Genomic DNA, 27,916 nt, shown 5'->3' with positions numbered 1-27,916 from the left:
GACACTCCTTCCCTGCTCTCAGGACAGTAACACGGTCCCTTTGCCCTGGAAATCTCACTTCTGTAAACTCTAAGAGGAGAATAAGCTCTATGCCCAAACATGTTTGCTCCTACCTCATTTACAATGAAAAAGTAATTAAGAGAAAGACACCTAAATGTCCCACACTGGGGACAAGGGTAACAATGTGCCCCTGGCTGAGTGACCTCCAGATCAGAGAAGTACAGTGCACTGGGAGTAGAAGGCTGGAAGAGGAGGGCAGTGGTGTGAGAAGCAGCAGGCAGATGGAATTAAATCCTGCTCTGCCCCTTCCTAGCTGTGTGCCTGGGACCATAACTGAAATCCCTGTGCGCTGTTGTTATAGACAGCTAAGTTAGGTAGAAATATTATAGTCAGACAGGCCTAGGCCCTCGAGGGAGTCAGCACAGAGGATGTGAACACATTACAACTTCTAGAGGCGCATCTGTCAAAGGCCAGGTCTCGAAATAAAGATGGCATGTCCAGCCCTACATGGCTCCCCAAAGAATAAGCAATAAATTAAAGATTATACTATAATTGTTATCACCTGGTCCAGTAAAGCCTAAATAGACATCAGTCACCCAGGTGGGTGACCAGGACCTCCCAATCCCTCCCTTCCTAAAAGGTCTTAGTTTTTTTCATGTACACTTGCTACATGAGCTGCTTCCCCATTGCATCAATATTACCTAAGCAGCTATACTTGTAATCTTATTGGTTGATCATAGTTTTGACCAACGTTGTATCCACCTCATGATTTTGCTCTATAAAACTTCCTTTGAGTGGTGGGCTCATTGGCAACCCAGGAGGCAGACCCATTCCTGTCTTCAGGAGATATCTCTCTCAATAAAATTTCCTACTCTGGGCCGGGGATTTAGCTCAGTGGTTTCGCTGTCTGCTGCGCAAGCACAAGGACCCGAGTTCGATCCCCAGTACAAAAAACAAAACAAAACAAAATTTCCCACTCAACCTCTGTGGTTCCTTAGAATTCATTCTTTGATTTTGAGGAACACAAACTCAGCATATCTGACACCTAACAGGTTGAGAGTTACATTATTTCCCCTGTATCACCACAGTTTCCTCATCATAAACTGGAATTAATTACAGGACCTACTCCTCAGCTCACCTGAGCATTAAATTAGTTAATATGAGCTCAGTGTGGTGGTACACACTTGTAATCCCAGCACTCGGGGAGGCTGAGGCAGGACGATTGTAAATTTGAACCCAGCCTGGGCAACTGAGTGATTTAGTAAGACTTTGTCTCAAAATAAAAAGTAAGAAAAGGGCTAGGGATGTAGCTCAATGTGAAGGCCCTCAGGACCATCTCTAGGACAAAAGCAAAACAAAACAGAGTCAATATGCTGGAGTTTCAGGAACCAGCCCAGCAATCTGTACAACTTCATCGTTAAATTATGTAACCGCTCTGTCATGAGCTGACTTGTGCCCCCAAAAGGGGTTGAAGCCCCAGCCCTCTGTACTTCAGAATGTGGCAATATTTGGAGTCAGGCTTTTAAAGAGGAGATTATGTTAAAATGAGACCATTAGGATGGGTCCTAATCCGATCTGATGGGTGGCCTTTATAAGAAGGGGACATTTGGACACATAAAGAGACACGAGAGACACGCCATATGGGACAGTGAGAGAGTAGGTGGCTGTCCTCAAGCCAAGGACAGAGGCCTCAGGAGAAACCAACGCTGCCCACCCATCCTTGGACTTCCAGCCTCCAGACTTGGAGAGAATACGTTTCTGTTACTTAAGTCCCATCTGGGCTATTTTGTCACAGCAGCAAATGAATGCACATGCCTGCCACACAGCGATCACAGAACTTTTCATAGGCGCTCATCCCATTGCTGCACTGTCATCCTTTTAGTATCTCCTGTTGGTCTCTCCACTGAGAGGGGTCTGTCCTACTGTAGGAGAGATGAACAGAACAGGCCGTGCCAGCAAGGGAGAGGACCAGTACTGGAGCTGGGTGGATGTGGCCTGAGGATGCCTCCAGCTCCTGGGGGGGCCTCGCACACTTAGCCCCCCACATCCCAGCTTCACACGTTGGAGGGTCTGCATCCCCTAAAATTCCTATCACTACAGTATGTAGAGGCGTTCACACATGTGCTGGCCAAGGTCATTGTGTCTAGATGGGGAGCAGATTCTTGCTTTAGGAGTGGGTCCCGAGTGAAGGGAAGCTCCTGCTGGGTGTGGCCCTTCCCTGGGTGTGGCCCCGGGCAGCTCTCACCACCTCTCTGGGCCTTGGTCTTCACTTATGGGAAATGGGAACAGAAGTTAGAGAAAACACGGGGCAACAGGCCAGAGACAGACAGCTACCTGTCCGCGCTCACCCTTAGGCAGCCACGGTTAGTGCAGTTAGTACACAGCAGCTGCATAGCAGGCAGGGTGTCCCAGCTCACCTCGACGCCCCCACTGGCCTGGCCGCAGGGAGAGCCAATCAGAAGTAGCTGGAGGCGGACAGCCAGGACTCAGGGTGAATTCCAGTGGGCATTCTCCAAGGGTGAGGTCACCACCTCTGGCTTCCCAGGGCTAGCCAAGCGTAGAGGGAGGGGCAGTGGTGGGGTCAGGGCTGGCACACCAGGCCCAATATAAGCCTGGTACTGCCCCCCACCCCCCTCCCATGGGTGCTGGGGCCTTATCTTGGGAAGCTGGTGTTTCCTGTTTGAGCTGCAGCTTAGAGCAACAGAGCTGGGCAGGGAAGCAAAGCGGCCGACACTTGTCCTGCCTCCCCCCAGGTGACAAAGTGCTGCCACTTGCTGTGCCACTTAGTCCTCCTCAGGGCCTAATTTGCATGGGATACAGTTGGGGCTCAGATTGGTGAAAAACCTTGGTTCAGAAGGTAAGCAGTCTGGCTAGCAGGTAACAAACAGAAACTTTGGGGTCCAACACATCTGGGTTGGAATCCAAGCTCTGAGACTCCTTCATGCCAAGTTACGCTCATGGAGCCTCGGTTTTGCTCATCTGTAAAATGGCCTGACAGCCATCCCTGCCTTTGGAGGTCGCTGTGAAGATTTGGTGAGATCACACAGGTAACGTGCTTTGTGAGTGTGAGCCACCATCATCACCCTCACTTCAGCAATGTAAAAACTGAGCAGCTTGTATGAGGTCACGCAACTAGCAGGTACCAGGGTGGGATGTGAACCCAGAGCTGATGGTTCCTGCCCAGATTTCCTGTGGCGCCACAGACCCCAGCCCAGGCCGGGGTTCAGGGTCACGCCTGCCACTGGTGTTCCGGGCAGTGAGGAGCTGCAGCGGCATCCTGCCCACCGAGGACGTGGCCCAGCATTGTTTTCAGGCCCTTCCCATCCCAGGTCCACATGAGGGATTTCCGCAGCCCGGCCAGAACTGCCTTCACTTTCCAGAAAAATTTTCCCTCAATGGTGAGGGGGCCCCCGTGCTGGGCAGGTACTGCTGGGAAGGGCAGTGGTGACAGCACCATCAACATCCTCTTGGGCCCACAGGTCCTGGACCTGGAATCCACCCTTTGAATTCGCCTCTGCAGCTGAGGGCAGAAAGGGCCATCCGAGACTCACTGTTGCTTTAGCGCAGTGAAAGTCAGGGCTCTTGGGTTTGAAACCCAGCTCTACCCAAAGGTGTAGTCTGCCCTTCCCTGTGGCCTCAGGAGGGAGGCTGATGACAGCCCAGGTCCCCTCACACTCTCAACAGCTGCTCAGGAGCCACGCAGGTCCTTGCTCTGGGCTCTTTGGCACTTAAACTCCTTGTGGGCAAGGTCAGTCTCCCTCCTGTGTCTTGCACATTTCGAAGGAAGCCATGTTAGTGACCACACAACATTCATTCCAAATGCTGCGGGCCAGGAGAATAAAGGTGGGAAGCCACACTCCAGGATGCTCTGGGGCTGAGGGTGAGCTGCACCCTTGCCCCCCTTGTGGGCTTCCCCACCTGGGGGTGAAAGGCGTTAAGCAGCTGTCTGTGATGTCCCTGCAGATGTGTCCCCCACTCCGGTCCTGGAGCCCTACAAGCCACTCAAGGTCATAGCAGGGTTGCTGACAGCCAGCGTGGCCCCAGTGAGATCAGCACTGCGGAATTAGCATCACCCTGCTCACTCTGCTCACAGCCAGTGACTCAGCCAGCGGCAGCCTCCGTGACACACTGCCAACACAGGATAGCCGTGGTTCTGGCCTCAGGCTCCCCTTACCTGGTGAGGCACCTTTTAATGCCGGGAAGCTCAGGGTGGTGAGGCCCTGCTGGTGGACCCAGGCCTCTGCCAACTTTCCATACCCTTAAAAGTGAAGGGGTTGGACCCTCCCGACCTGGGTTCATATTTACCAAGGTCACTTTTAGATGTGACCTCGGGCAAGTCAATTTCTCCAGACCGGTTTCACTTATACTATGGAAATACTACTTGCCTCACAAGAGTGGAATTAAATGAGGTAATGCATGTAGAAAGTGCTTGGCGAAGGGTACCTTTTAAGGAGTGGCAGTGGGGTGCAGGGGAAGGGCCCACCCCCTACCCACTGGCTGAGTGTTACTCAACCTTTAATCAGCATCTCTTGTGTAAAATGAGCTGACAAGGCTTGCCTGCCCTGTCAGCTCAGGTCAAACTGACTCCACTTTTTTTGGTTTTTGAGACTGGGTCTTGCTATGTAGTTCAGGCTGACCTTGAGCTCACTGTGCAGCCCAGGCTGGCCTTTAGCCTCCCAAGTGCTAGGATTACAAGTGTGTACGACCACACCTGGTCTCAATCGTTTTCTACAATGACTGGAAGGTAATGCTTGGGCCTGCGACCCTAGTCAGGCCACTCACTGCTCCATGACCTTGGACATGCTTGGTAAATTCTGTGTAGGTCTCGCCTGGGACAGGTGAATGAGGCCCCTAAAACTCCCCTCCTGGGGCTACTGAGGGGAGACATAGGATATGGGTGGTGCCTCTGAACACCAGCTCTCATTCCTCTTGCTCACAGCCTGTAGCCTTTGCAGGAAGTCATCATTCAAGCTTCCTTTTCCACTACTGCCACTTGCTGGCTTTTGTTTCCATTGGCCATTTACATGGTCTAATTTATTTTTTTGGTACCAGAGATCGAACTCGGGACCTTGTGCTTACGAGGGAGGTGGCAGAACCACTGAGCTAAATCCCCGGCCCTCCATTTGCCATTTACAGATCATGGACCTGCGATCTTTCAGAAGCCACAGGTCTCTCTTCTGAGTCAGCCCTCCCCTGCATCAGCAGTGGCAGCCTTCCCAAGGCAGTTCTGGGTAGACTCCAAGCTTCGGGCAGTCCTAATGGGAACAGGGAGAGCCACTGGAATGACGCAGATGCCCTTGGACAAGCATGCCTAGGGCCGAAGAGCAGGGTGTCAGGACAGCCCTGCTACTGAGTACCCAAGACCTGCAAGGAGCTGGCAGCTCACAGAGGCAACTGAGTCAGCGTGGCCCTAGGCCCTGGGAAGGAGGCTGGGCCATCTTGGCTGGAGGGGAGCAGGGAACCAGGACAGGTAGAGGTGCAGGCTGCTGCCAAGGCTCCGGATTTGCTGCAGGCATGGTGGGAAGGAAGGCCAATGCTCTCAGGGGCCTGGCGCCTGAGAGTGGCCAGGAGCCAGTCACTGGAAGGAGAGCCCATAGGATCAGGTGGATCAGCATGTGAGCTTGAGTCCCTGTCTGGGTAACATGGACAGCACCCTCTGGCATTAGGAGGCCATGAAGATGTGTGGTGTCCCCAGAATGGCAGTCGCCACAGACAAGAGCATTAGGGTCAGGAGGGCCTGGTTAGGGAGAGGGTGGTGGAGAGTCAGAGGACAGAGACAGCCACAGAGCCAAGCACTGTCCCTATGCTCAGTGCCAGACAGGATGGAAGCTGCCGACAGCGCAAGCCCCAGGTTTATTGGTCTGGTTTGTTTAGTTAAGCCTCCCGCTCACAGAACCAAGGTGCTGGCCAGTGGCGAGGAAGATGGTGCCTGGAGCTTTGCAGGTCAAGGGGCTGCAGGGCTCCCGCGGCCCAGCACTGTTTTCTGTCCCGTGCCTAGGAGAGAAGGCGGAAAGGAAAGGAGGGGGCTCTGGGGGTGGGGCTGGGGCGGCCACACGGGATCTGAGTGCAGGGCCCCCAAGGTCTGTTCTTCATAGCAGGAGGCAGAAGAGATCACATAAAGGTCTTTATTACAGACCTACAAAAAACAAGAGAATTATATATTACTCTCACTTGCTTGGCTTTTGGTTTCCTTTTTCTTTTTACAAAAGAGCAGCAGGAAAGTCAAATGCAGGAGGCTGATAAGCCAGGCTCGGGGTTCAGATCAGACCAAGGAGATGAGCCCCAAACTGCTGCTGCCTGGACAGCTACACTGCAGGGTGGCCCCAGGCTCGAGCTAGCATCTTGGAAGAACTGCCATGGGCCTTGGAGGGAGGGGACGAAAGGAGATGGGTCCCAGGGGGCAAGGGCAGTAAGGATTCTTCCCTGCTTGTCAGCCAATCAGCTTCTTCAGGAAGGCCTCCAGCTGGTCCTCATCCTTGATGCCCACAAACTTGTCCACCACATCTCCATTCTTGATGGCCAGCACAGTGGGCACAGCAGACACCTGGGTGGAAGGGACAAGGGATCCAAGTCATTTGGAGGTGAATGCTTCTCCACCACCTCTGCCAAGGCTTTGCGGGGCAGACTCGTGGCTCATCCAGGGCAGTGAGTGCCCAGAACCATGGCTGGGACCAAAGGGAAGGGGCCCTTCCTTTAGGGTACCCACTGGAGGAAATTCTTCCACTGCAGGCTCCCAGCAGTACCCTCTTCCCCCGACCACATGACTGACTCACTGGCCCAGTGGTTTGGCTGGAATGACAGGAGAGATGAAAATAACCCGCGCAGCTGCAGCTGTAGCTGTAGGCCAGGGCCAGGGCCAGGGCCAGGAGGAGCTGGGGGGCCAACAGGGAATCCTGGCTTTGCTGCTCACTGGCCAGGTCACGCTGCTTTTCTGAGCCTGAGGCCTCCTCCATAAAGCAGAGAAGACAATCTCTACTTTGAGGGTTTGGCCTAGGGATTAAAGGGTCACACATAAAGCGAGTGGTCGGGGGTTCAGGTTCTGCTAACCTGATCTGGGCGAACCTGGCCAAGCACTGTTACTCCAAGTCTCAGGGTTTACAGAAGCAAGCGGAGACACTAACAGCACTTATAGAGTACAGGGAGGCGACAGGAAACACGGCAAGTCACATCTGAGCCCAGGACTGGGATCATGCCTGGTACACGGTGAGCACTCAACAAACGGTGGCTCCATAGGGCCCCACGAGAGCTACTTTTGAGTACTGCTATGAATGGTTAACAGGGTCCAGAAACACATGGGCTCCTACTGGATCGTGTGCGGGGTGGACGCAGCCATACATGATCTGAGGTCTATTTACTGGGGACAGGGCAGATGGGAAAGGCAACATTCCTGGTCTGTGAGGCACTGGCTCCAGTGGGACTCGTGTAGGTTACACAGAACATGGATGAGGCCAGGCCCATGCTGGCATCAAGTGTTTCCTGCTGTCTGGGCTCCCTTCCTGGCGTTTGAGAAAACTGGATAAACAGAACAAGATAAACACAGACTTTCTTCACACACAAGCTAAGTAAAAAGTAAGGAAAGTGAAACACAAACCCACCCGGTCCTCAGAGCCTGAACACTGCCCTGCCCCGAGTCAGCCTGGAGGGCAGACGTAACACCTGGGGGTTCAAGACCTGAGCACCTTAGGCACCAAAGAAAGTGCAGTCCTTACGGCCCAGTCTCACAACGCTCCCCGTGTGTGGCAGGCCCAGGCCTTCTCCTGATAGGCACTCTGGGGACAAACAAACAGGTTAAGAGGATGCAGTCCCTGTGTCCTGCGGCAGATGTGGGTGGCAACTGACACCTTTCAGGGGCTATGTGCCAGCAGCAAGTGCTTGGTTGACCATGAACGTCCCCTGCTGGTTCCTGTCCTTGTCACAGATTCTGGCATGTGTAGCCGCATGAAAACCCACGGGCCTGGCAAGTGGCTCACAGGGAAGCGCCTCCAGCAAGCACCATCTGGTGTTCTTGTGCGCCATCTAGTGGCCTGTATAGGCACTGAGAGCACCTCAAAGCTGGTAGCTCTGGACTGGGGCAGAAACTAACCACTGGCTTTCAATTTCACACTTGGTAGATGCCATCTCATCCTGTCCCTTTAATTAAACACTTTATGCCATTGTTCAAGACGTGCTCTTGGGCTGGGGTAAACGCTCAGTGGTGAAGCATTTGCCTAGTGTAAGCAAGGCCCTGAGTTTAACCCCCAGCACCTCAAGAAAGAAAAGTGGTCTTTTTCACAGGTTCTCTAGGCAGGACAAGCTCACCATGCCAAGTGGATCTGGTTTTCCTCCAGAACTCTGGTGAATGGTGAAGTCCTGTCCCTGTGGATGTATTTTCCTGACATCCAAGGTCTGGCACTACCGATCAAAGGGCTTCTCTGTAACTTGGGCTTAAACACACACACAGCTGGGGCCCACCAGAAACTGGGTTTCAAGGACAGAGAGGGGGCATCTGGGCTGGGGCAGGGGATGGGGCCCTGGTGCCCCTGAGTGTGGCTACCAGCTGGGCGCTAGTGAAGAGTGCCGTCAATGGAGTGGACAGGTCCTTAGCACTCTTCTGGAAAGGTGACGGTGCATGAGAGGCAGCAATGGAGCAGAGCTCCACTTCTTTCTCAGATCTGACAGGACCGAGGGAATGGAGATGCTGGAGCAAAATGTGCTAGGGCCTGCTGCATGACCTCCTGCTCCCACAAGCCACCTGGAGCCTCCAGACGGCAGGGAGCTGGGGCAGCGGTCCATATGCGTGTCTCTCCTCGCTGACCTGAAGCTGGCCTGCAAGGATGCCAAGCTCCATGTCCCTGTCTGGTCTTCTGTCTCACCCCGATTCACCCATGTGGTGATCCTAAGGACCTGCATAAAGACAGTCACAGCACTATGTGTCGTAGGGTGCTGGTGACATTCTCAGCTAATTGCAAATATAACACCAAAGAAAAGATCTTGTCACACACAGTGTCAAGAGTGATGCTAGACATTTATATGCTAGCTCCTAAGTTTCTGCCTCTCAGTAGGGTTATTTCATTTGTGATGCTGGGGATGGAACCTAGGGCTTCTCCAAGCTACACCCTCGTGCCTCAAGTAGGGTCATTTTAGACACAAGAAAACTGAGGCTCAAAGGTGGAGTGATGGCTCCAAGATGACACAGCAAGTTACACGGTGGAGCTGGGATTTGGAACTAGATCTGACTAATTTCACTATCCGTGACATCAAACCATGCTCTGCTTCTGCCTAAGAGTGAAGAGGCAAATACTGAGACCTTGCAGGGTGAAGAATATGTGGAGAAGCAATTCAAAAATTTCATGCTTCATCATACCACAGCGATATATGCACACCCATGTTTATAGCAGCACAGTCTGTAATAGCTAAATCTTGGAAACAGCCCAACTGCCAATCAACCAACGAATGGACAAAGATGTGGTTTTTTATACAATGGAGTACTACTCTGCCATAAAGAAGGATGAGCTTCAGACATTTATAGCTACATGGATGGACCTTGAGACCATGCTCTTAAGTGAAATAAATCGGACACACATGTTTAAATACCACATAGTTTCTCTGGTGTAAGAAACTGCAAGTGAAAATAAGGACTAAAATGTATAATAGATACTGGGAAATGGGAAGAAAATGTTCAAATAGAAAGGGGAACAGGGAGGAGGGAGGGAAAAGAGAAGGGACAAGAAAAAAAGTGAAAACAGAGGGAAAAAATGGAAACAAAGGTTTTGTATGGAGGGAGGGGAGGGGTCTTGAGGGGATGCGGGGGAATGGGATAAAATAAAATTTAATGAAAAAAAAAGATTTCATACTTCAAATGAGAAATGCCAAATGTTTTGTAAAAGCTTCTGGACCTGAGTTCTTAGAGAAATTGTTACTGAAAAAAGAAAATCCAACTATGTAACATACTGGAAAATGTAAAGCTGTGGCTAGTGAAAAGATCGGTAGCTGCCAGGGGCTGGGGGAAGAGAGCCATGAACACGTGCTCAACACTGCAGACCTCGGTGATACCGCTTCACACCTCGGTGATACCGCTTCACTCGGACGGAGGAAGACGCTGATAACAGCGGGGGCTGTGGAGACGCCCTGAGTGCTGGAGGGATCTGTTCTGCCATTTTTTGGAGACAGGGTCCTGCTACACAGTCTAGCCTAGCCTTGAACTTGCTATGCAGCCCAGGCTGGTCTTGAACTCACAAGCTTCCTGCTTCAGCCTCCTAAGCGCTAAAATTACAGGCGTGTACCACCATGCCCTGGAAGAAGAAAGAAAATCTCAACAACAAGGGATCAGTGGTTGCCATGGACTGAGGGGCATGGTGGGGAGGAAAGATGAACTGGTAAGAGTACAGGGGTCTCCCTGGGCAGCGAAAGCGTGCACTATGACACTCTGACGAGAAAAAAAAAGACACTCTGATGCTGTGATGTGGACAGAATTCACACCACATTGCTGACAAGCAACCTGCATGGAGAATGGCAGGTGAGACAGTGCTTTCAAAGGGCAGCCCCTCAGCAAGAGCTAAGCGTGGGGCTTTTAGAACATGTGCTTCTCTGCATCCGGTCTGGGACCCCAGCCCTGGAATCACTCGAGAGCTTGTTAGAAATGCAGAATCTTGCGCCCTTCCTGGACCTACAGAATCATAATCAGTTTGGTTGTTTGGTTTTCTTTCTTTTGCAGTGCTGGGGATTGAACCCAGGGACTTGTGCATACAAGGTAAGTGCTCTACCACCAAGTTATATCCCCAGTGCTATTTTCTACTTTTTGACACTATCTCAGATCATATTCATGTTTGCAAACTTGAATATTTTTGTTTGTTTGTCTGTTTTTGGTACCAAGGATCGAACTTGGGTCCTTGCACTTTCGAGGCAGATGGCAGAACCACTGAGCTAAATCCCTAGCCTGCAATCTTGAATATTTTCAAAATATGGGGAAACAGAAATGACTAAAATAATGTGCATCTATTATTCAATGAATTGTTTATCACATTATATGGAACAAAAAATCAGCTGAGCCACCCCAAGTGGTGACAATGGCTGTTTGGGTGGTCAGGGCAGTGACTTCCACCCATCTTCTCACTTAGCTACATTTTCAAAAGCTTCTTAAAGGGCACTTACTTCTGTAAGATGAGGAAATAAAAGGATCACACCTCCAGGATGAGATGGAAGGAGAAGCCCCAGAGGAGACAGGCTCAAGGGCCCACCTGGCTACTCTTCCTGCTGGTGCAGAGAGGCTGGTCCGATCCGAGAGGTCGGAACGAAGTGGGGGAGGGTTAGAGCTCTGCACCCACCAGCCAAGGCAGTTTGAGGAAGGAGGTGGTGGGGCCTGAAGCCCCAAAGGCCCTGGGGACTTTCTGGAACTTTCCCTTCCTCTGCCTTGGGCAGGGCAGTTGTTTGAAGCATGAAGTGGCCCAGAGGGGAGTCCTGGAGGAAGGAGACTCCCCCAGGGGTAGGCTGTCAGGAGAGCCTGGGGAGAAGCTGCCAACTCCCCGGCAGCATTTAAAGCAGTTTCTCCAACAAGGTCTTCAAACATTCGGAAGAGGCCTGAGACCCTGGAGGAAGCTGTTCCAGGAGGTGCTATGGGTCTCTCAATGGAAACTTCTTCCTTGGGCTCTCTTCAGGAAGAACAGGTGCCAGGGAAGGAAGGAAGGAAGGCGGGAGGAGGCCAGGGCGAATCCTGGTGGACTTCCTCAGCCCTGCAGTGATGGCAGTGGCAAACGAGGAGGCTGGCAGCAGGAGATAGAGACCCGGCTGCCCCAGGGCCTTTCTGTGTGACCAGTGCACCATCTGGACAGTGGGCAGTGGGACAGAAGGGCCCCACCAGAACCCCTTCGCCTTCCAGGATCACCCCCACATTGGGCTTTCTGGAAGGCAGGGATGAAAGCCCTGGGAATTCCCACCACCCGTGCGAGCCCTGCTAGTGGAAGTGGGTTCTCTACGGCTGCCCCAGTTCCCTGGCTCGTGGGGGTGCCTCAGGTGTCTGCTGAAGCCACTCCCGAAGCTGAAGCTATGGCCTCTGGCCGTGTCAAGAGGAAGTGTGGACATCTTCCCACAGCCCTGCAGACGCTCCCAGCCCTAAGCTTGTACGAAGTCACACCTTCACCGCTGCAGCTGCTGTGGCCTCAGGTATGGGATGTCGCAAGGTGCAGAAGCCACAGATGTCTAAGCTGTTAGACAAAGGCTCCATCTGACCAAGCCCCTGGTCATCAAGGCCAAGGACAGCCTTGCATCAGTAGCCAGCCGTCAGCTGCAGTAGTCATAGGGGGCTTTGTCTGCCCAGCATCTATTTCCCAGCTTCTGGCTTGGGCAGCCTCGTTTCCTTTGGGTGTTCACCTTTCTCCCCACCCAGCTCAAAGGGCAGCCAGCTGTTCCCACCCCAATCCACCCCTCCCCATTCATTTCCTGCCATGGGCACTGGTGAGAAGACTGATTGGAGGACAGGCACCTCTACTTGGGCCAGTCTGGCGAGTGAAGCTGGGCTTGCAAACTCTGGAATGAAGAGCCCCCTACTGCAGACACTTGGGACCTGGAGGAGGAAGGGGAGGAGACTCACTCTGGCCAGATCACGGTATTTCAAGAAAACCAGAAATCGGGACTTTCACGTGAACTCTTCTAAGTTTTAAACACCAATGCCTGGTTTCCTATTTCCTTAGAACACCTGAAGGTCCACATTAATGTGTCTGAGTGCTGCAGTGGGCTCACAGGCTGCCAGGGGGGACCTCAGCCCTGCACTGGTGCCATCTTCAGCACAGCTGTCCAAATAGCCAGTTTGGTCTGTTTCCCCCGCTACCTGCCCGCCCCTCCCCACTTGATCCTTCACACTGGGCACTAGGCCACAACTGCGATGATCTCCAAGGCCAGAGGACACACCACCTCCTCAGGCATTGCCTGCTCTAGGCAGAAAGCTCTGCTGGCTAGTGAGGCTCCTGAGCTCAGGGCCTTCATGTCGGAGGTCTGCTCTGCCTGGCAGCTCTTCCAAAGACCTACAGGCTTCACCTCTCACACCCTTCGGTCTGCTCACATCTCAGCTTCTCAGTGAGGCCTTCTTCAGCCCACCATTTTTTTTTTTTTTTAAGTACTAGGGATTGAACCCAGGGCCTCTGCACTGAGCTATATCCCCAGCCATTTTAATTTTGAGACAGGGTCTTGCTAAATTGTCCAGATGGAACTTGAACTTTCTATCTTCCTGCCTCAGTCTTCAAGAGTGCTGGATTATAGGCAGGTCCCACCACGCCTGGATTCAGCCCACTCTTTTTCAAAGGAAACCCTCCCAACCTACACTCACCACTCCCACTCTCTTCTTGTTTGCTTTTCTCCACAGGGCTTATCTGCAATCCTTGGAAGCAGAAATGGTTTAGATTTCAGATTTTAGAATATTTATAGACTCAACTGGGCAAAAGTCCCTAATCCAAAAACTCCCAAATCTGAAACGCTCTAAAATCGAAAATTTTTGCACCACCAATGTTGACAGTCAACATGTACTGAAGACAGAGGTCAGCGAACGAACTCCACCCTCAGCCTGGCGCCTGGCACTGCAAATATTCATGTCGCTGTATTCTTTCTTTTTTTTTGGTACTGGGTATCAAACTCGGGTCCTTCCGCTTGCGAGGCAGGCGGCGGAACCACTGAGCTAAATCCCCAGCCCAATGCCACTGTATTCTTAGGACATGGCCAAGCTCTTTCATGTGTTCACTGTCCAAGGTTGCTTACGGCGACAAGGACAGCTTGGTGCTTGTGGCAGAGACCACTGCCCACAAAGCCTCAAATATTCACACTTGGTCCCGTAGAAAAAGTGTGCTGACCCCTAACTTAAAATGCTAGAATGGCATTTTGAATACATGCTCCATATGAAGGCAGGGAGTTTGTCGGTTTTGATCACTGAGACATCCTGTGCCCCAGTAACTGCCTGGCAACTGAAGGACTCTCAATAAACAGCTGCTGGCTGACTGTGCAAACCAGCCGACCATGTGAGATGTCACATCCCGGTGTGAGCCCTCTCTGTGCAGCCTCAAGGGTTGCTCAGAAGGTCTCATGCAGTGTCTTCCCACGAATGAGTCCATCCCTCCTCTGCTGCCTCACCTCTCAGCACCTCTCCCCCATGCTGAAATGTCCTGTCTACCCATCATTGTCCCCTAAGAGACCAACAGTGGCTTGGGGACAAGGATACCCCTTATCTGTGCAGGAACCATGCATGCTGGCACGGGGAGGGCTCTTAAATGACTGCAGAGTACACATGTGGATGGATGAAGGAAGTAGGAATGCATCAATGTCCTGGTGCTGAGAACAAGCCGGTGCCTGGGTCACACAACCACTCCCCAAAGGCGGTAAAGAGGTAAGTGACTAAGGATAAACACAGTCACATTTGCAAAGCTCTCCAAGCTCCTACAGTCTAAAAAATCCCAGACACTCCCCTTACTGGCTACCTGGTGGTCCCCTACCTGGTATCTCCTATACCAGCCACCCCTGGGTTCCCTTGCCACTCTCCACCCGGTGGCACTCCTGCCAATCCATACCTCATACTCAATGGCGAGGTCTGTGTGGTCATCAATATCCACCTTGGCCATCACCACCTTCCCACGCTGCTTGGCCACCATCTTCTCTAACCTTGGCCCCAGGATCTTGCAGGGGCCACACCACCTCGGAAGCAGAGAAAGGATGCAGCCAGTCAGTGTTCACCCGATCTGCGGCATCCTCAGAATCCCCCTTGACCCACAGGGACCCCGTGGACTCAGAACTCAAGGAGGGGAAGCCAATGGGAAGTCTACAGGTGCCAGTGCCAGTGCCTGTGCCAGCACCTTCTCAGCTCTTACTGCACAGAACTCTTAAGAGAAAGCATCATCTTGAGGCCCATGTGAGTTAAGAAACCTTGCAGGACGGCAGAGCTCGGACTGTAACCCAAAGTTGTGTTCAAAGCATCTCCTCAGGGTTACTCCATGATCCCTCAGCCGTGTTAACTGCTGTCACTGCCCCATTCACACCGCATGGACACAGGTGAGCCCCACTTAGCAGGGGGCAGTGGGAGCACTGTTCCAGACCTGATGCTGAGCTGTCATCTCTGTATGTGGCACCAAGGAGTGCCTGGCACTGAATGAACCAACTTGTACTCCCTTCCTTGTTAAATAAAGTGAGGTGTTGCCCTATTGATCATTTGTTTCAGGAGCCCTATCACTACACCAGGAGGAGGGCAGGATAACTTGTCTTCTACAAATCCCTGCAGACAACTACTCTTTTATTCTCAGACTTTAAAACCCTTTCCATTCAGAGATTTCAATCAATCAACGAACCTACTTAAATACAGGTCTGCGAGACCTTATCTCCAAAGGAAGAAAGGGAGCTCAAGAACATCAAATAGGTTGCCCATGGCAACAGGGTTGGAACCAAAAAGAAAGCAAATAATCTGTCAGTGCCTTGCCCAGAAAACCTCCCAATTTCTAACTCAGATGACATTGGCTCCTCCTAAGATCTTTCCTTATGAGGGGGTCTGTCTGGCTTTTCTGTTGGTAGGGTCTGACCAGAGCCTAAGGGTCTGGAAAAAAAAGAGGGTGAGATTAAAAATCAGGCCACAGGACCTCCTGCAGCCTCCCCTGGACACATGGTGCACCTGGTAACTTTTTGTCAGCCCTCCCCACAGTTTTAGTGGCAAGACATCAAAATAAAATCAACTTATCTGTCGGGCCAGGACCTGGTATACACAGATAATGCTGTGGCCATATTCTTCCAAACTTTGGTCCAAGCCAAAGATTACTCTGAGCTTTTTGGACAGTGACACACAGAACACAGATGTTCCCTAGCAGTAATCACAGTCAGTATTGAAGACTGTTTACTAGTCTGTCTCCCACCACTCTGCTTGCTCCTTAAGAGCAGAGCCTGGTCTTATCAGCCTTTGTAATGAGTTTATGAATGAGAAGCATCAAATATAGTCCTGAGACATAGCAGGCACTAATAAATACCTGAACAGGTAAGACCCTAGTCCTTCACTGACCCTCACTACTCACTGTGCATGGAAATCCACAACTACTGGTGTCTCACTGTTGACCACTCGGTCTTGAAAGTCAGGTCCATCCTGGATGTTAAAGGTTGTGGAGCATACTCTGGTGGTGAATATTGTCCGGGCTGGGCTGGGTGTTACTGTCAGGCCACCAGGACTGCACTGTGGGATCTGCAGGGCCTTGGAGGTGAGGGGTGCCCACCGATCCTGAGGGAGCTTCCTGGAGATGATGGAGGCCAGGAACCTTCTCAGGAGAAATCGCTGTGCCATCTGTGAGGGAAAAGAAGCAGAAGCTGGGGTACACAGCAGGAAGTCAACATACTAGGGGGAAAAGGGGGATTTGGGAGTACTGGGGCGGGGCTCGGGAAGATGTACAGCTGGAAGCAAAACGCAAGGGAATATTGTAACGTGTAAGATTTCTGGAGTACAGGTGAGTGAAGAATGAGAATCAAAGGGAAGATGGTAAAACTGGAGGACAGAAAAACTGGGTTGCCAACCAAAAATCAAGGTCTACATGGAATTACAACAGAAGGACGGGAGGGACGAGGCAACATTTGCAGAGCATCTGCAGAGGGCCCTGCGTTAGGTACACCACTGGTTCTGTCAGAACAACTCTTAAGAAGTTGCTATAGTATTGTCTACATTGCAGATAAGGAATCGAAGGCTCAGGCAGGATAAATGACATGCCCAAAGTAACCCAAATATTAAGGGACAGTCAACACTGGAACCCAAGGCTGCCTGTAAAGTCCTTACTTTAATGATTATTTATAAAAAGTGTTTTAATGGGCAATTAAGGAGGGGGGAAAAAAAGAACTACCTAAGCTTTAGCAAAGAGGAACCGAAACTATTGAAGCAGGAACTCAAGAGGCACAGAACAAGAGTTGGGGGGGGGGGCAAAAAAGAAGGGACGTGTGTGGAGGGAACCCAAAAGGACGGACACATGTGTGGAGGGAACTGGGGAAGTAGGGCGCCGTCAGGCATGTCAGTTCTCCAGAGGGCCACGATCCCCTGCCCGCTCGCAGCCAGCTTTCTCAGGAGCACGCTGGCTGCGTGCCTCGGTCGCGACACCACCCCAAGCCACCCCCGTGGGCTTCCTACCTCCCTGAGGAGCGAGCGGAGGGTTGCACCACCCAACCCTCCCTGCCTTTCAAGGGCAGGCCGGTCGTCACTTCCTTAGGGGCGGGGCTAACGTCACTTCCGGGACTAGGCAATTTGAGGGGCAGCTCAGATTTTTGTGCCAATGGGAATGGCGGAAGAAGGCACAGTTGAGCGGGCGGAGCCTCGGGTAGGAACCGGAAAAGATGGGCGGGCCCTAGGGGAAAGGGCCGGAAGAGGAGTTGGGAGGAGGCGGATCTTGCGAGGGACCTTACCTAAGGGAGAAGGGGGTGGGCAGAAGGCACGGTTTTGGATTTTGCAAACTGAGCAGGCGCTATCACCCTGTTCGCCGTTGACCTTGTGTCCCAGCGACTCCTAGAAGTTGAAGTTCCTGATTCTCCATATTTCACATGAGAAAGCTAAGTTCCTCAAAGATGTAGTTCCCTTTAAAGGCAAGACACCCTACCTAGATTTCAAGAGGCCACTTTGTGGCCCTTGACTGCCCGGCACAACTGTACGATCTCAAAGTCACTCGGCCCCTGAGGGCTTCAGCTTCCCATTCCCGGAAGAGCAGGGCTAGTAGTGCTCATGAGCCCCTCAACCTTGTCTCTGGAGCTGTTGGAAACTAGGTCCTGGTTAGGCGCCTGTGTGGCTCCAGGAAAAGTGCGGTGGCCTGTGAACCTGCTTGGGCCGAAGCCTTCCTTCCACATCCTTTCCACTGTCGGGAACGGCAAAGTTCCAGGCATCTGCATGGCCCTGGGTGGTGTCATAGCTGCTGTTTGTCCTCTCTGCATGCTCTACCTTATATTTCAACCATTCACAGCCTCATACAGTTCTGTGACTATATTTGTTCTATGATACGTATCTGCTATGCCTTTGCTTAATGTTATTTTCCCCCCTCTCTTCTCAGAACATCTCATCACCTTTTCTCTGAGCAGCATTAATTGCTTCCTTTTTCTCTAGTGCTTTGTTCATAACTCTTCATAACACATTGTGGTGTCTGTATCTTCCAAAAGATTTTATGCTTCCTGAGAGTAGGGATTTTCTAGTCATCTCCATATGCCCAGTGCCAGCCTGGTACAGTTCCTGGCTCACAGTAGATGTTCAATAAATGCTCACTAAACTGAGTATCTTGGGACATCTCAGGGAGTGCTTTATAGTCAGATGGGTTATGTGACTTTTCCAAGCCAAGAAGCTGGTAAATCAGCAGGGCCTCTTCTACCACATCCATTTCAATCTAGTCCAGCCAGTGGGAATTCCTCATTTCCAGAATTTGCTGAAACGTCTCTCCTGTCCCTGCAGGAGATTTGCAGTTATTGCCTCCTGTGACTGGAAGGCTTTTCCTTCTACTCTCTGCTCAAGAAAATGCTACTAGATTTATTGTCTGTCCTTTATTCCTCACTCCTCACTCTACTGTCAGCCCCTGAGGGTCCATCTATTTCTGCATTGTTGATGCATCACTTGAGGTACTCAGTGATTATTTGTTCCCATGAACAGAGAGCAGTGACCCAAATCAAATCTTCTGACTCCGAATCCCATTTTGCTCATCACATTACACGGCCCTATTATACCCTTCCAAAATCATTGCCGTGTCTTTTTCCACTTCTTTCAGCTCATCTTGGCCGCACTGTGCTTTGGTTTGTCCTCTGTCCAGTTGGCAAGTCCACAGTGCTGTGTAGGGCTCTTCCTCTGAGACAGGGTGAGGAAATCCTTGGAACAGGTCTATCTGCTTTGGCCACCGGTCGCCATGGCAGCTTTGCAGTTAATAGAGTCCCTTTTCCACCATAGGCAGGTACCTAGATCAGGTGTAGGCAGGCATGGCCTTTCCACCCTGTCTGATCTGCCCTCACTCTGGATAAGAGCCATTGTGAGACTCCCCTAAGTGCCATGGCTCCTACTGAGGTCAACCTCCCTCACTGCAGCTGTTGCTAATACTACCAGATGCTATCTGGTAGGGGTGCTCCTTCCTGCCCATTTTCACATCTCCTCTCTTGGCCTCAGGCTTCTCAACTGGGAAATGAGAAGAACAGTGCCTTTCTCATAGAGGGGCTGGGAGGTTATAGGACAGAGCATGGGGGCTGCCACATTGTCAGTGCCTGGTGGAATCCCCTTCCCTCCTACAGGCAGAGAGCCTGTGAGCTCTCAGCAGGCTTCCAAGGGACTCCTCAGCTATGCGGTGGGTCCTCTGTCCAGCCAGAGCTGACCTGCCTGGGTCTGACTTAGTCACAAGGCAGGAAACAAAGGAAAGGAAGCCAGGACTGACAGCCTGGACTAAGCTTATGGAAGTGGTTTTTAGACTCTGAGATAGGAGCAATTAGTGGGTTTGTGAAATTAGTTTAGTGTGTTGTGAGCAGCTTAAACAAACAAACATACATTGGGGCTGGGGAGGGGATTTAGCTCAGTAGTGCTGGTGCCTGCCTTGCTAGGGCAAGGTCCAGAGTTCGATCCCTGATACCAAAACAAAACAAAAACAGAATAGAGTTGAAAATACCAGAGTGCTGTGTGTTATAAGTGTTGCTTTGTGAAACATCTGTTGGTGTTATATCTATATGTCTGCATAACCAACGTGGTGATAGTAATGTTCTTTTTCTAAAAATAGGTCATGGTCAAAGGGTTTGAAAGATCCTGTTTATTGAAGAGCTGTGAAACTCTTGGCAGTGTTCTAAGTACCCTATGCATATTAACGCATTGAATCCTTCAGCCCTATGAGGCTAGGACTGTGGCAGCCTCTGTCTTATAGATGAGGAAACTGAGGCACATAAATGTCAAGGAGCTTGTTGTCCGGGTCAGAGACTAGGAGGTGCTGAGATGAACCCAGGGCTTCTTGTGTGCTAGGCAAGTGCCCTATCACTGAGCTACATTTGCAGCCCTTTTTATTTTTTATTTTGAGACAGAGTTTCTCTAAGTTGCCTAGGCTGGCTTTGAATTTGTAATTTTCCTGCCTTGGCCTCTGAAGCTGGGATTACAGGTTTGAGTCACTGTGCCTTGTTTAGGAGGTGGAATCCTGAAGATGCCTTACTGTCCCTAGAAGCATCTGTCTTGGCCCTGGACTGCCGACTCCCCTCCAAGCCCCCAGGATCCAGCCCACCAGTGTAGGCTGTCTGAGGACATGTTTTGAGGTTCCAGCCTGGGAGAGGACGCTGGTTAGAGCAGCAGCTGTAAGCGGAGGAGCCCACACGATGGCAGTGTGGTTCTCTCAGCTGGGCTCTGCACGGAGCTGGCCAGGGCCCTGGGGCGCAGGCTACCCCTGCTCTGCAGGGCTGGATGGCAGTGGACAGGGCCACAGGACAGTTGCAGCTCAGTGGTCCTGTGTGGGAGGGTATCACGGCACAGGGGAGCACCTTGGAAAAAGCCAGGGTGCTGGGCAGTGCCTTTAGGGAGAGCTCCTAGAGGGCCTTTGTTTTCAGTTCCTATCTCAATGGTAATTTTATGGGTTTTTTTTTTTTTTTTTTTAATGCTTTTACAGAACAGTTAGAATTGTAACTTACGTTTCACAATCCCAGACCTGGTTTTTTGTTCAGCTGTGATTCATGTTCTGTCGTGTTTACAGCTATTGTTACTGGTGTTTTGGGGCAAAATCCTTGGCTCTGGGGTCAGAATAGGCCAGGCTTGGCCACCTGCCCCATAACAACGCAGAGTAGCCGTGAAAGGCAGGAATGGCGCTATAATCAGCATGGTCGTGGCAGAAAGGACAGATATGGAACTTCAAGATCTGGCTTCAGTGCTAGTAGAAGCTTTGGGGTTTTATGGAAAAGGCGAGCAGAAGCAAGGGTTGGGGTTTGCACAGCTGGCAGTGTAGTAATCCTGGTCAAGTCAGTCAGGTGAGCTGACGGCAGCACTTCTTGTGGTCCTTACTGCATACCTCTCACTGTTCTAGCACTTTATATATTTTAACTCGTTTATCCTCACGGTGAGTGAAGTACTATTTTTAGTTCCATTTTACAGATAAGAGAAAGTAGGGCTGAGTGGGTCCTAGATTAGGAAGCAAACAAGTGGCAGAACTAGATTCAAATCCAGATAGACTGACCCCAGAAAGGGTTTGCTTGACAACTTCACTCTACCTGTCTTTAATTATCTGTAAATCAGAGTTAGCATGTGCAAAACTCTTTGAAAAGGTGCACTTTACTGTGTTAGGTCTTATTATAGGCTTCTGCTCGGGGTGCAAGTCTAGTCTTGTGCTGCAAGGCCTATCTCAGGTGTGCTGGAGTTGGTGAACATGTGGTCTCTGCAGTCACACAGACCTGGACTGCACTGTGGCGGTGTCACTTACAAGCAGGGTGGCCTAATGCATCTAAACTAGGGCTCAATTTTTGGTGTGTGAAATGGGGCTGGCAGTTTGTACCTCGTCTACTGTATATAGGGGAGTTGACCGACTCAGGGAGGGCAAGTGGCTTACCAGGGGCACACAGCTAGTTAGAGGCACTGAGTCTTCCGTCCTTGAGTCCTGTAGTTTTCTTATTACCTGCAAGTATGTGTGTGGAGGATGTAGTTCTAAGAATGAGTGTATTTGTTGTTTAGTTTGCTGAAGTAACTGTGAAGTCTGGTGAATAAAGTGGCTTTTAGCTTCCTAAGCCTTTGCTTTATTGTAAAATTGGAATCTAATAATACAAATCTCTTAGGGCTACTGTGAAGGACTGAGTGGTATAATGCAAGCCAAGGGCTCACAGTGAGTACTCTTAGATTCCAATCTTGAAATGTACTGAGGCTTGCCTAATGGCCCAGCATAGAGTTGATCAAGTGTACCATGCACACTTGAAATAATATCTATTCTGCAGTTGCGGGGCGGGGGGGGCGGTTATATAATTGTCAGTTAGGTCAAGGTGGTCGATGGAGGAGTGTTTATAGATTTCCTAGCTCTTTACTGATTTTTCTCCCTAGTTGGTGTATCAACTGTTGAGAGGGGGATGATAAAATCTACCATGATTGTGAATTTATCTATTTTTCTCTTTAAGTCTGTCAATTTTCTTTCATCTGTTTTAAAGCCTAGTTATTAGGTTTCAGCACGTTTATGGGAGTTATGTCTTCCTGATGTATTGGGCCTGTCATCATTATAAAATGTCTCTATCTCTGGCAATACTCTTTGTCTCAAAGTTCACTTTATTTGATGTTTATAAAGCTACTCCAACCTTCAATGATTACTGCTTGTCTAATACATCTTTTCCAATCCTTTTACTATCAACCTATATCTGTGTCTCTATATGAAGTGCATCTTTTATACACAGCATTTAGTTGGGTCTTGCCTTTTTACACATTTTTACAATCTCTGTCTTTTAATTGGAATGATATTTCATTTACAATCAACATGATTACTGATTGGTTTGGATTTATATCTACTATGGCATTATTTGGTTTTTGTTTTCTATTATTATTTTTGTTGTTCTTTCCAGCTTTCTTTTGGATTAATTGAATATATAGTTTTTAGAATTAAAATTTATCTGTTGGATCTTTATCAATACCTTTCTGTATTTTTTAGTGGCGACTCTAGGAGTTACAATATACATCCTTAATTTTCCACCATCAATTTAGAGTTAATACTGCACATTTAGAATGTAAGAACTGACTGTGGGGTCACATATGAGTCTCCGGGCAGAAGGAAGGAGTCAGTCAGAAGGTGATCTCTCATATTTTATGGCCTGCATCAGGGAAGGGCTGTGAGGGGTGATCAAGAGCAGCCTTCCAGCTTCTGCTGTATTCTGTTTCTAGTGTGCTATATTTTGGGATAGTGTAACCTGCACTTTACCAGTTTTTCTTCACGTGTCTTGCTTGGAATTCACTAAGATCCTGTATCCTAAATTTATGCATTTTCCCCAAATTTAAGAACACTTAGGACCTTATTTCCTAAAGAAAAAATTTCTGTTCCATGACCTCTGTTCTTTCTGAAAATCTGGTTTCTTATATATCATCCTACAGATCACTGAGACTCTTTGATTTCTTCAGATTGTATCTTGTGTTCTTCAGATTGCACAATTCCTATTGATCTCATTCCAAACTCATTGAAATTTTCTTGTTATCTCTAATATGCTGTTTGGCTCACCTAGTGAATTTTTTATTTCAGATATTGCCTTTTTTCAGTGCTCAAATTTCCTTTTTTTTAGTTTTTTGAGACAGGGTTTTGGTATATAGTCCAGGCAGGACTTGAACTCATAAGTAGCCCAGGGTAGTAAGGTTCTAGGAACACTTGATTCTCCTGCCTTGATTCTCCTGGGTGCTGGGATTATAGACATGTACCACTATGCCCAACTTCTATTTGGTTTGTTTTGATAGTTTCTATTTTTTTGTTGTTATTTTTTTTTTTTTTTTGGTACCAGGGATTGAACTCAGGTCCTTGCGCTTGCAAGGCAGGCAGCAGAACCACTGAGCTAAATCCCCGGCCCTAGTTTCTATTTTTTTTAAAAGTGGGACTTTCTATCTATTTCCTCATTATGAGTATATTTTCCTTTATATCCTTGAGCATAGTTTTATAATAGTAAAACTTTTGTCTCCTATGCCCAGCATCTTGGTCATCTTTGTCAGTCTTCATTAGTTGCCTTTCCTCTTAAGTACAGATCAGAGTTTCCTATTTGTGTCTAATAATTTGGGGTTGTATCTTGGACATTGTCCTTGATATACAGATATTCCTCGGTTAACAACCTACATGTTTAATGACTGTTCCGACTTACAACCCGCTGCACGCACTTATGACTCCTTAGGGCCCACCCTCTAGAGCTGACCCCATCTTCTTTGGTCCCTCTGGCCACACACACACTGAACAAAACCAAGAAGCTGCTAGCAAGGAAGGAGTGGGGGCATGGCTATCGGATAGAGAGCTGCCATTACACTTAGCTAGAAATCCTGGACATTTATAGGAAGCAGTAAATAAACTACAAGTAGTGATCCAAGTGTATAGGTAATGCTTAAAAACAGCTATTACAGTAAAAGACACATTCCCATATTGCCATTAAGCCCTCTCAAAATATTCCCTCTTGCTTCAAACACACTGTGCTACACCTGCAGCCTCACTTCGCTTTCTCATTGGTCCTTCAGCATAGGTACCCTAATTGATGCAATAGTAGAGCTATATTTTTTCATTAATTAATTAATTAATTAATTTTTTTGGTTCCAGGGATCGAACTCAGGACCTTGCCCTTGTCGGGCAGGCAGGGCACCACTGAGCTACATCCCCAGCCTTATATTTTACTCAGAGTGACTTAACAGGTGTCCTCTGCAATCATCTTTGTAGTATGCTTCACTATTAACCACTGGTAATACTGATATTATACCTGCCTTTACAGGTTTACCTTCATGATTACCACCTGCATATTTTGTCCCATGTTACCTGTTCTTTTTCTCTATTGCTGTGTAACATCTTGATGTGGGATATTGATGTCAACCACTGCTCCACATAGTGTCAACAAGGGAGGGTCAAGAGTCCTGGAGGACCCACTCCCAACAGGGCTCACTCACAGGGCAGCAGTGGTGCTGGCTGGCAGCTGGTTGAGCTCAATTCTGCTTTCCATGGGCCTCTCCACAGGGCTTCCTCACCATGTGTTGGTTGAGTTTCAAAACGTGTGGCAGGAGCTGCCAGTCTCTGAGGGCCTGTGCCCAGAAACAGGCGTAGCTTCACTTCCACCATTTATTTTTGGTCCAAACACTCCCAGAGCCCACCCTGATTCAAGGGGAAGGGACACAGCGCCCACATCTTCCTAGGTGTCACAGAATTTTGGGCTTTCTTTAAGCAACACAGTGCCTCATAGTGAGGATTTTTGGGGACATCTACTTTTTCTGACAGACTTATTGAAAAGTTAAACCCAGTTGGGCTTGGTGGTGCACACCTGTAATCCCAGCTTCTTGGGAGACTGAAGAGGATCTCAAGTTCCTGGGAAATTTAGCAGGATCTTTTTTTTTGGTATTGGTGATCAAACTTGGGACCTTGCACTTGTGAGGCAGGCGCCGGAACCACCGAGCTGCATCCCCGGCCCAACTTAGCAAGATCTTGTCTCAAAAAATAAAAAGAGCTGGGGATGTAGCTCAGTGCTACAGCACTTGTCTAGCATGCAAGAGGCTCTGTGCCCAATCCCCAGTAAGCAAACAAATAAACAAACAATAAATTTAAATCTGGCTGGTGTTAAGGCAAGCACCTCATACATTTTCGTAGTTGGGGGCTGGGGATTTAGCTCAGTGGTTCTGGTGCCTGCCACGCAAGCACAAGGTCCCGAGTTCGATCCCCGGTACCAAAAGTAGACAAACAGAGGAAAAAAACAAAAAACAAAAACCAGACAAACAGAAACATTTTCGTAGTTGTCTTATTTCTAAACTACAATGACAGATGATAACACTTTGAGATATTTTACTGTCATCTTTTTCTGATGCTAGGGCTTTTCTGCCTCTAAGTACTTTCTGATGATTTGGAACAACTTCAGAATCTGAGTCTGAGATGGTAACATTTCAAAGAGAAGGAAGAAATAGGTGACAGACTTTTGAAAGATTTTGCATTGAGTGCAAAGCTTGGGGCTTCTCCAGAAGAGCAGGCAAATTGGGCTTATTTATGCAGAATCAAGAAAGGAGCGAGACAGGATAGCCTGTTGTTTCTTTCTTCCCTATAAGTACATCTGTTGCATGCTATTTTTTACTTCAACGTTGATGGCTTGGTTGTGTGATGTACTTGGATTAAATACTTGGGCTGAAGCATCTCATATTTGCCCATCAGCTTCACTTTGTAGCAGATTTACATTCCGTCTGGAATGCCAGATTGAATTAAATGCTTTTTTAAAGCCTGCAGTCTGATGAAAATCTTTATCCTGTCAGCATTCTCACCATATTTTAAAAATAAGCATCTGCAGTGAAATGATGCAGCCTGAGGTTTATTTTCAAGGGAAGGATCCAATTTGGCTTTTGGGGGCTAAGGTAGTTGGTGACAGAACTGAGGTTGAGTCTGCTGATGGCCGATACTCAGAGTCCAAGGCTTTTTTCCTGTATCACTGTATCGGGACCCCCTCTCCGGTCCCCCCTCATTTTTTTGGTACTCAGGATTGAACCCAAGGCCTTGCAAATGCTAAGCATGTGCTCTATCACTGAACCTGACCGCCAGCCCTAATTCTTTTCTTGGGGCCACTTGTATAAGGATTTCAACAACTTCTCTGCCCTTCTGTGGGAACCACATCCCTTTCTGTATTTGAGACTTGGTCACTCTCTTCACTTCGTCATCCTGCCCCTATGAAGGAAACCCATGTGGAAAATGGTGAGGAGCAGGCTGCCATTAATGTGTGGATTGTTGCTGTCCAGAAGAGAGCTTGGACAAGGCCAAGGATCCCCACCTGGCTTCCTGTATAATTGTTCTCAGCTGTGGTTCCTCATCTGTAGAATGGGTGTTAAGCTTTAGATCTAGAATATCCCCCAAAGGCCTCAGGTCTTCAGAAGTGGGGCTTTTGGAAAGTGATTGGATTACGGGGGCACTACAACCAACTTCCTGTTACGAAGCGGGGCCTGGTTGGAGGTGGGCCGGTGGGGGGTGTGATCTGGAAGAGTATATACCCCTCCCTCATCCTCCCTTGTCTTCTTGCTGGCTGGCATGACATAAGCAGCTTTCCCATGCCCTTCCACCATGCCATTTCTGCCTTGGAGCTGGCTGAAAATGGGCTGAAAATCTGAGCCTTTCCAGTGTGGGTTTCAGACGTTTTGTCCCAGCAACAAGAGTGACCAAGACAATGGAGATAGTTCGCTCTCCCTCACGTGGCTGAGAACGTAATTTGTACAGGTGAATTAGGTAGTGCATGTACGGCAAGTCCCCTCGCTAACGTTGGACTTGAAGAAAACTTTCACAGGGGTACTGTTTGTATACGACTCACTTTGTCAGCTTATAAATGAATCCTACCTACAGACAATTCTCCTGGCACTGAACTCATCGGCAGGTGGGTCCCAATTTAGCACCCTAAATAGCAAATAGTATCTGTTTTGGGAGTGGCCTGGCTGGGTGATTCTGGCTCAGGACCTCTCACAAGGCTGTGTTGGTGGTGTCTGGGGCTCCAGTCATCTGGTTTGGTTTTGCTAGGATCCACCCCCGAGATCACGCACATGGCTGCTGACAGGCCTCAGTTCCTTGCCACATGGGCCTTTGCACAGGCTACCTGGATGTCCTTGGGACATGACGCATAGCCTTCCCCACATGGGGGCAGCGATTCAGAGGAGCGAGCACAATCTCTGTGGGTGAATGCCAATATTTATAACTTTTTCTGGGAAAAGACTTCCATCACTCCTGTTTTGACTTGCTCAAAGAGAATCACTAAGTTCAGCCCACCCTCAACATGAGACTTCTCCTCTGGCAGTACTACTGTTTGGTGTGGTTTGTCCCCCAAGGGTTCATGTGTTGGAAGCTTGGTCATTACTGTGGTGATGCTGGGAGGTACAGCCTAGTGAGGTGACTGGGCACTGCAGGGGCTGCCCTCAGAAGGGACTAAGGTAGGTGAGGGATCCTGGTTGCTCTCTCCAGGGCCAGTTGTTATGGAAGACCCAGACTGGCTCCTCCCCGTTTTCTGGCTTCCTGATGTGTCATGTGATCTTTCCTTCTCACACTGGGTCTGTGTGATGTAGCCGAGGTGTCCTCACCAGAGCTGGCCAGGTGCAATACTCTTGAACCTCCAAAAATGTGAGCAAAATCATTTTTCTTCACAAGTTACCCAGCCTCAGGTATTTTGTGATAGCAGGAGAAAATTGACTGATACAGAAGTATCAAATAGTTTGTGGGCACAGAGCAAGTACTCAGTAAATGATTAGGTATTATGATTAGCTTAGCAGACAAATTCACCTTGGTGAGTTCATTTCTAAGGAGACTTTATCCCTACTTTT

General features: G+C 49.3%; 1 protein-coding gene across 2 annotated transcripts; it reads right to left on the bottom strand.

The window, feature by feature from the left end:
* Positions 1-5,834: 5,834 nt before the first annotated feature.
* Txn2 (thioredoxin 2) lies at positions 5,835-17,304 on the bottom strand. Of its 2 annotated transcripts, XM_087213951.1 has the most exons (5): positions 17,099-17,304; positions 16,008-16,270; positions 14,526-14,649; positions 6,426-6,544; positions 5,835-6,138 (listed from the first exon to the last, which is right to left on the bottom strand). In XM_087213951.1, the coding sequence occupies exons 2-4, from the start codon at positions 16,268-16,270 to the stop codon at positions 6,431-6,433; spliced, it is 501 nt and encodes a 166-aa protein (XP_087070077.1). In that variant the 5' UTR covers positions 17,099-17,304; the 3' UTR covers positions 5,835-6,138; positions 6,426-6,430. The 2 variants fall into 2 exon arrangements, with proteins under 2 accessions (XP_087070077.1, XP_004845745.1); XM_004845688.4 differs by having other exon boundaries at positions 6,110-6,544.
* Positions 17,305-27,916: the final 10,612 nt, after the last annotated feature.

The sequence above is a fragment of the Heterocephalus glaber genome, unplaced genomic scaffold (assembly GCF_053883595.1).
Source record: "Heterocephalus glaber isolate CG9 unplaced genomic scaffold, H.glaber_assembly_v1.0 deba00001444, whole genome shotgun sequence".
Lineage (NCBI taxonomy): Eukaryota > Metazoa > Chordata > Mammalia > Rodentia > Bathyergidae > Heterocephalus > Heterocephalus glaber.
This window is presented reverse-complemented; position numbering and strand designations above follow the sequence as displayed.